The sequence below is a fragment of the Gigantopelta aegis genome, chromosome 10, assembly GCF_016097555.1.
Source record: "Gigantopelta aegis isolate Gae_Host chromosome 10, Gae_host_genome, whole genome shotgun sequence".
Classification (NCBI taxonomy): domain Eukaryota; kingdom Metazoa; phylum Mollusca; class Gastropoda; order Neomphalida; family Peltospiridae; genus Gigantopelta; species Gigantopelta aegis.
This window is the reverse complement of record NC_054708.1, coordinates 45,279,186-45,288,719: the sequence shown is the minus strand read 5'-3', so window position 1 is coordinate 45,288,719 and position 9,534 is coordinate 45,279,186. Positions and strand designations below refer to the sequence as shown.

The 9,534-nt window shown below is 38.4% G+C and overlaps 1 protein-coding gene across 1 annotated transcript; it reads left to right on the top strand.

Moving 5' to 3' along the window:
- Positions 1-1,717: 1,717 nt before the first annotated feature.
- On the top strand, positions 1,718-7,554 carry LOC121384179 (uncharacterized threonine-rich GPI-anchored glycoprotein PJ4664.02-like). Its single transcript, XM_041514447.1, has 4 exons — positions 1,718-1,970; positions 2,942-3,190; positions 3,867-3,917; positions 5,161-7,554. The coding sequence occupies exons 1-4, from the start codon at positions 1,961-1,963 to the stop codon at positions 6,378-6,380; spliced, it is 1,530 nt and encodes a 509-aa protein (XP_041370381.1). The 5' UTR covers positions 1,718-1,960; the 3' UTR covers positions 6,381-7,554.
- The last annotated feature ends 1,980 nt before the right edge of the window (positions 7,555-9,534 follow it).

Sequence of the window (9,534 nt, the reverse complement as noted above, 5' to 3'; positions counted from 1 at the left end):
CAGTTTTCACGGGTTGAAACTAGGGTCTGCCACTTTAAGAGAATTTTGATAGTCTTCATGTCTGCAGACCGGCCTCGGTGGCGTCGTGGTTAGGCCATCGGTCTATAGGCTGGGTTCGGATCCCAGTCGAGGCATGGGATTTTTAATCCAGATACCGACTCCAAACCCTGAGTGAGTGCTCCCAAAGGCTCAATGGGTAGGTGTAAACCACTTGCACCGACCAGTGATCCATAACTGGTTCAACAAAGGCCATGGTTTGTGCTATCCTGCCTGTGGGAAGCGCAAATAAAAGATCCCTTGCTGCCTGTCGTAAAAGAGTAGCCTATGTGGCGACAGCGGGTTTCCGCTAAAAACAATGTCAGAATGGCCATATGTTTGACGTCCAATAGCCGATGATAAGATAAAAAATCAATGTGCTCTAGTGGCGTCGTTAAATAAAACAAACTTTACCTTATCCACTAACTGTGAAATCTAACCATTCTTCTCTTGGTTCCAAACTCTTTCCTGCCATTAGGTTATTAAAGAAAAAACCTATTTATTCCTTCTCTCCCTCCAATCAATTCTGAAAACGCTACTCTTTTAAAACAAAAAGTAAACATTAAAGCGTTTCCTCTCAAAATCTGTGTGGTCCTTAACCATATGTCTGACGTCATATAACCGTAAAATAAAATGTGTTGAGTGGTCGTTAAATAAAACATTTCTTTCATGTCTGCAGTAGCTCAATCATCATTTTATTTCCCCCCCCCCACCCCCCCCCCCCCCCCCCCCCCCCCCCCCCCCCCCCCACCCCCCCCCCCCCCCCCCCCCCCCCCCACGTATGAAAATATTGGGAGTTAAAATCCAATAGTAGATACTACGAATACTCAAACATTAAAATAACGAGAAACACTTTCAATAAATAGACACTGAAAATATACCAGTCTGTTATAGACACTGATAATATAATTAAGAACAGGCGATTTTAGTCATTTAAAGACTTATAGTTAGAAATATGTTACAATGGCAGCAAATTCAAGACAGCCTCTATAACAACACCACCGGAGCACATTGATTGATTAAATAAGTAAAAATGGACACTAATTTAATGGAGCAGAGTCGTTTGTTTAATAAAGTAAAACAAGTGTCAGTGTTTTTGAAACGGAGAAATACCTTGTACAAATATAAACTAAAGCTTGTCTCCATAAACGTTACTTTTCAGAGGTACGTGCGCATTTTTTTTTTTTAATTATACAAAATGCATTTCGTGGTATTAGTAACTTCAGAATGACCAGAAAGCACTTTGGAAGTACGGAAATGGTTAGTCTAAGCAATAAAATGCAAGTCATGTCTAATTTCAATTATCAGAAAGGGGCTGTAACAGTGAAAAATACGTCGTAGTGTGTACAAACTATGGTCTGTCTCTTTAAGTTACGGGGTATAAAGCTGGTTTCTCTATCGCTGTACCAGCCCAAACACCTACCTATATAGCTGGATAGGTACGTTTAAGCCTACTAGAAACCGAATTCGTGTTCACAAACAATTAACCTTTATTTAGAACAGACAGACCAGAATCGAAGAACTGTCCACCTAGAACAACGCACTTGAACCTGAAATGGGTTTACAGCAACAATGGACATCAGCTTCAGCTAACGAAAGAAGTCAATTTTCAATCATCGATATTGTAATTACTGCTTGACCGAAATACATTTTAAAAAACGGTTTATTTTCTGATGCTTATTGGATTTTCTATGATTTTCTCGTTTGTTTCTCTTAATGTGGTGGCAGTGTCTCCAACTTCTGGATTGGTGTTAGTGGCGCGAATCTGAACTTCCAGTGGGTCACGGGTGAACCAGTAACATGGGAGCGGTGGAACAGCGGGGAACCAGTCGACTCCGTAGAAACGACCTGCGTCTATTCCAGAACGAGTTCGCAGACCTGGCTAACCTCTTTGTGCGGCCAAGCGTTGCCATATGTCTGCCAAATGACCAATGGTAAACATTAAAATATTAAAGGGACATTCCTGAGTTAGCTGCAATTTTAAAGATGTTATCCACTAACAGAGACTTTTTAACAATTGTAATTACATATCAAATATATTTTTCTGCATAAAATATTAGTGACTATATTAAACGTGTTTCTGGTCGTTCTAATATTTGTACTAGGTTAAATTTCATTTTATATCCTAAAATAATAGTTTTTCGTACGTATGAAATTATTTGAAGACAAAATCCAGTTTGGGTTTCTAACAAATATTAAGACGACCAGAAATACATTGAATATACAAACACTGATATTCAAAACAAGAAAATATATTTAATATGTAAGTGTAATCGTAGAAATATTTTATTAGTCGAAAACATCTTACAATGCAGCAGACTCAGGAATGTCCCTTTAAATATATTTTTGAGCTTATAACCAAGTATCATAGGTGCCACTATTTTAAGTATAATGGGATTTATAAACCCCTCTCTTGCCCTTTCTTAAGGGAGATTACGATGTCTACAGACCAGGTGCCCATTTCACAAAACATCGACTCTCTCTCTCTCTCTCTCTCGCTCGCTCTCTCTCTCTCTCTCGCTCGCTCTCTCTCTCTCTCTCTCTCTCTCTCTCTCTCTCTCTCTCTCTCTCTCTCTCCATCTCCCTCTCGCTCGCTCTCTCTCTCTCTCTCTCTCTCTCTCTCTCTCTCTCTCTCCTCTCGCGATCTCCTCTCTCTCGCCATCTCTCTCTCTCTCTCTCTCTCTCTCTCTCTCTCTCTCTCTCTCTCTCTCTCTCTCTCTCTCTCTCTCTCTCTCTCTCTCTCTCTCTCTCTCTCTCTCTCTCTCTCTCTCTCTCTCTCTCTCTCTCTCTCTCTCTCTCTCTCTCTCTGTCTCTCTCTCTCTCTCTCTCCGTTCTAGCCATTACACAAAGAAGGACTGTATGAAACAGTGCATAACATTTATTTTCTTTTTCTTTTTTTTAAAAGGTTCTTGCGGTTATAAAAGTTTAAAGAAAACCACTGGTCCGAAAGACAACAGTAAAGGAAGTGTAGACCTTAACGAGTGTCAAAGTCTTTGCCTCTTAAACAGTGAATGCAAAGGCTTTTCATACAAAAAGACTTTATTTTCAAAAACATGCTATATTCATCTTTCATCTGATCCCAACTTCCAGTTCGATTCCAATAACTTGGTCAGTGACTCATCATCTACCTTGTACAGATGGACTTGTGTGTATGGTAATTTGGATTGTTATTGCACTAAAAACACACACACACACACACACACACACACATGCACGCACACACTCACGCGCATATCTACACATACATCAACACACGCTACACACACACACACACATTCACATACACACAAACACACACACAAACATGCACATCCAAACACAGATCCACAAAAGCCTCCCCCCCCCACCACACACACATCCACAAACGCACATACACATCCACACACACGTACACACGCAGGTGCAGAGAGAGAGAGAGAGAGAGAGAGAGAGAGAGAGAGAGAGAGAGAGAGAGAGAGAGAGAGAGAGAGAGAGGGGGGGGGGGGGGGGGAGACACAGGCAAACATACATAAATAAACCCATCACACACATACACACTTGCATAGCGGTGGTGGGGTCAGAGTTGAGTATACTACGAAACCATTGATTTTAGTTTATATTGATACACCTGACACAGACAATCACTTGCGTGCGCTCATTCCGATACAGAAAAAACGATTTCACATCACGCGTCTGTAGAATTTTTGACGTCACGCGTCTGTTGTAGAATACATGAGATGCGTGGGTGCAGGGCGGCTGCCGTGTTTATTTATTTTTATTTGTGTTCTTATTATTTTGTTTTTGTTTTACATTATACAAATTAAACAAAGTATGTTCCCTTTTCGTTGCAGGTGTAACCAACGGAATCGTTCCACTTGCAAACAAAGCTGAACCGATTACTGGTAATCAGTTAGTACACTTATAGTCCGTCCCATCGTTCTGTTAAAATAGTTTTTGTAAATAATTTTAGTTTTCTTTGACGTAAGAAGAAAAATAAAAGTGTTTTAGAAATAATAACAAAATACTATTTTTATGTGCAATTTTCAAATCAATCGGCTCAGACATAAATAACTTGTAGTAAATTACATAGTATAAAAAAAGGCGACCCCTGTGGAACGGACTATAGTTGGAAGATGTCACAACAATATCAAATATTAACGATCCACTTTTAATTTTGGGGCGGAACGTAGACCAGTGGTAAAGCGCTCGCTTGATACACGGTCGGTCTAGGATCGATTCCCGTCGGTGTGCCTTTTGGGCTATTTCTGGTTTCACCCAGTGCACCACAACTGGCATATCAAAGGCTGTGGTATGTGCTATCATGTCTGTAGGACGATGCTTATAAAAGTTCCTCGCTACTAATGGAACAATGTAGCAGGTTTCCACTAAGATTATATGTCAAAATCACCAAATGTTTGACATGCAATAGCCGATGGTTAATAAATCAATGTGATCTAGTGGTGTCGTTTTTTAATTAAAAAAACCTTTTAATGTTTACTTTTTGTTTTAAAAGAGTAGCGTTTTTAGAATTGATTTAAAGGGAGAGAAGGAATAAATACTTTTTTTCTTTAATAACCTAATGGCAGGAAAGAGTTTGGAACCAAGAGAAGAATGGTTAGATTTCACAGTTAGTGGATACGGTAAAGTTTGTTTTATTTAACGACGCCACTAGAGCACATTGATTTTTTATCTTATCATCGGCTATTGGACGTCAAACATATGGTCATTCTGACATTGTTTTTAGTGGAAACCCGCTATCGCCACATAGGCTACTCTTTTACGACAGGCAGAAAGGGATCTTTTATTTGCGCTTCCCACAGGCAGAATAGCACAAACCATGGCCTTTGTTGAACCAGTTATGGATCACTGGTCGGTGCAAGTGGTTTACACCTACCTACTGAGCCTTTGGGAGCACTCACTCAGGGTTTGGAGTCGGTATCTGTATTAAAAATCCCGTGCCTCGACTGGGATCCGAACGCAGTACCTACCAGCCTGTAGACCGATGGCCTAACCACGACGCCACCGAGGCCGGTAATAGTGGATAAGAGTGAAAGATTTGTTTTTATAATCTTCTTTGGGGTTATTACTTATCTTCTTTCATTATCAAAGATTTTTTCATTAATTATTACTTTAACTTAATTTCAGGTACTGACATAATGAACGAATTACAAGCTAGTAGTTCGTCATTGGTTGGCAATCCGATGACGTCATCATCCGAATACCTGACAACTAACTACATTGAACCAAGCAGTCTTTCAATATTATTCTTATCTTCTGTAAATGTTGTGGAAACATCATCTGTGCAAATTAGCAGTGCGCGGTTAGAAACGACCACACTAGACACGTCACTGGAAACAACAAGCATAACGCCAGAGCTTATGGCATCTACAGCGTCATCTGTAGAATACACAGAAACAGATTCAACAGTTTACAATACTGATATTTTAACCACTGACTATTTTTTGTTATCCTCTTCTGTAGAGACAAAGATTTCAATATCCAGTGTTCTTGGTGAATCATCGAGTTCAAATGTTGTTCTTCTTAGTCCGTCAATCCAAGAAACACAGACTAAGATTTCAGTATCCAGTGTTCTTGATGAATCATTCAGTTCAAATGTTGTTCTTCTTAGTCCGTCAATCCAAGAAACACAGACTAAGATTTCAGTATCCAGTGTTCTTGATGAATCATTCAGTTCAAATGTTGTTCTTCTTAGTCCGTCAATCCAAGAAACACAGACTAAGATTTCAGTATCCAGTGTTCTTGATGAATCATTCAGTTCAAATCTTGTTCTTCTTAGTCCGTCAATCCAAGAAACACAGACTGATTCACAAGACTCTCACACATCTGGTATTGCTGTCGGCTCAGATTTCGTGGTCGGAACACCAATACTGTCCTCAAGCTCGGACGTCCTCATTCTCAGCCCAGAAAACACATCCTTTTCAACAACGTCGGCGATTTCGTCCTCTTCAGCAGAAGTGCCAGTGTTACCAGCCTCCAGTTCATCAGACGAATCCTCTAGCACTGTGACTTACTCAACAACGCCTGTGACGTCATCCTCTCCCATGCTGTGTCCCTGCAGATGCAAGACGAACCTGTCTGTGGAGCAGACGGATGATCTGATCGAGGAGATCAAGAAGGCTTTGATAATAGAGCCGAAAAGCACATCCAGGTCAGCCAGGACGAAGAAGAGCGCCGAGGACAACCGACCGAGTGCCCAGACAGTGGGCTACGTCGCCATCTTGTTTCTGTCGCTCTCTATCGGCGGGTTGTTTCTGCTCGACGGTCTGGTGCTCCTGAATCATGTCAAGGTAGCCATATTGAAACTGAAGCACGTTGTTGTGGGAACTGTCCCTGTGCCATCGTAATATCCATGTGTTAATGGTCCAGTCAGATTACGAACTGTAAAGTATCAGATGCAGCTGGTACTGAAAGTCATTTGATTGAATGCCGGGGCGATTCTAACTATGTATCCTCTGTGTGGGAGACCGCTCTACCGACTGAGCTAATAGTACAATTCCATATTAGCCACTGTCTGTAGAAACACTTTATACAGGCACTACTACATGTCCATGTTCACCCACTTATTTCACCCACCTATTCCACCATGAGGGTGGATATGTCCCAGAGCTGTGAGCTGAGAGCAGTGGAACAGTACACAAGCTGTTCATGTAGATAGAGGGTAGTAAACTATTTATTGTCAAATTTATGTCCCGAGTGAAGTAAATCAGTTCACGACGGACATACATTTTATAATAACTGATACCGAATTTGAAGGGGTCAGAATAACAATAGGTTTAACTCCGTTTTACATTTAATGCCAGAAAACGTAATATTGTAATTTTAAAAATAATATCACGAATTCGTCAAATTTGTTGCAGGTAACGTATATCAGAATTGAAATGATAAACAAATACAAGAATAAGTAGTAAAAATACTTCTAATCACTCATAATGTACATATTTGTGATTCTTGTTTAATAACAAAAAGGTCAACTCCAGATGGAGTTAGATTCAGACTTTCACTACAACACCAAAGTTTGACAAACAGCATTACATGGAAAATCGTTTTTTCCCCAACTGCATTAGTTTTGAAAGAAAATAATACTTGTTTAACTTCACCTCAGTACCCACCTCGGTGGATTCATTCAGCTGACTGGGGTTTTTTCTCGTTCCAACCAGTGCACCACAACTGGTCAAATGCCGTAGTATGTGCTTTCCTCTCTGTGGGTAAGTGCATATAAAAGATCCCGAGCTGCATTAGGAAAAATGTAGCGAGTTTCCTCTGATGACTACGTGTCAGAATTACCAAATGTTTGACATCCCTATATTTCGTTGTAAACCAGATTGCAGGTTTCGCATGAGGTATCATTGGGTAGCACAAAGCAGATGATATACATAAGATTTTCATTTAAGTAAAAACTTGAATATTCATTTTTTTTAAATGGAATTTATCCCGATTTTACTCTGACCCCTTCATCTATTATTCTATTTATTACCTATCTAAAAGCCTTCTATTTTTGTTATCCATACATGTACATGAAAAAGGAATACACACATATATATATATATATATATATATATATATATATATATAGCAACGTTGTAATATGTACTAAATACCATGTCTGTATGACTAAATTAGTGTATCAAAATGTGGTTTCTTAATTTGTTTAATAATTATACATACATGATATATGATCACATACTTTCAGAATTTGATAACTTTATAATTTATATGCAAATTAATCGAGGTCACGGCACTGCGTTTATTGACATTTAAACAAATGTACTACAGTGACACTCCATAACTATAACTGACGTATGCATTCATAGTCATCATTCAAAAACATTCCAATAGCAACTTTACCCTAAACGTTGTCCAGCGTTCAGAAAACAAAAAAACATTAAGTACTAATGTATTTGTATGTAAGGATATCCAAAATGATGTCATTCGAGTTTAACATTATTTCCATTCAAAAAGATACCCTGTCACATATTCTTACGTCATTTGATTGTTAGTAGAGCAGCTGAGACCGATATTTTTGGAAGGGGGTGCAACCGGCGTTACAACATTTGTTATTATATATCAAAATGTTCATCATGAAAACCAATGATGACATTGCGGCAATTTAGTACGGGCTGAGATATTAACCTTTATTTGGGGGTACCCCCTCCCGGACTTTTTGTGAAATGAAATGTCATGTATCAACATAAACAGCCACAGTATCCTTATTATTTGATTTAAATAGCTGAAATTGTATGAAGTTGTGTACCATTAAATGTTATTGTGAAGCTCAATTGAAAAACTTTTGCATAACAAGAGTTATTGCCCTTGCTAAAGTTCAATTTTATGATTTTAAGCGTTCAAATGCATACTGGTTGTGGTGTGGACCTACTCAAAATCTAATGCTCATATTGAGTTTTAAATCATATTTATATTGACAAGAAACATTGTTCTTAATAGAAATGTTAATAAAATGCATTACATATGAAGTTTTCAGGTAAAAAAAAGTTAGGAAAAAGACGGGTTTTTTGGGGGTTTTTGTTGTTTTGTTTTCTAAAATTCTAAATTCAACAAATTCCCATCTTACTTTATAAAAATAGCAGAAATGTTATGGTGTTGTTACTCATGTCTTACTATATATAAAAATACTACTCTTATACTAAATTATTTTCAAAAAACCAGAGTTACTTCCCTTGCTAATGTCAATTTATGATCAAGCAGGCACGTATTAGCTCAGAATAATGTAGCAGGTTAAACTAAGAATTTGTTGGGCTATTTATATGTTATTCTAGTGGGAGAATAGATGCTATTTGTCTAGATATTTGCTGGAACAAAAAACATGTATTTAAATATTTCTGTCATCTGCACTGGGTTTATTAACCAATTCATATTAGAGTGATTTCTAGTAATGGCGGACTGGAATTAAAGTTGCGTGTACATTTTACAGAAACACGTTGTTTTAAGCTTGATTATATATATATATATATATATATATATATATATATATTATATATATATATATATATATATATATATATATATATATATCATATACAGTGAAACTTCTCTAAAACCGGACCCTCAGTAAACCGGAATTCCCTCAACACCGAACTTTTTTCACGGTCCCGCGTTTAACGCAGCTTTAACCACTGAAATAAACCCCTGAAAACCGGAAACCCCTCTACTCTGAATACCGAACGAATTTCCGGGTCCCGTTTTGTTTATTCAATATAAATTTTACCTCTGAAGACCGAACAATTAAAAACTCTGAAGGAGCGTCGCCTGTCTCGACCATACCAATTAGTTGTCAAATGATGATGATGATAACTAGTTTAACGTGCCCATATACCACTAGGGTTTCGAACACGCCCATCCCGAGTCCGACCTCCGATAAGATCGGTGGCCTGACTCGGGATGGAGGGGGGGGGGGGGGGGGGGGGGGGATTGTGAAAATGGGCAGAATTTTGAAAATAGCAATTAGTAAAAAAAAATAATAGAATAAATAAAAAAATAAAA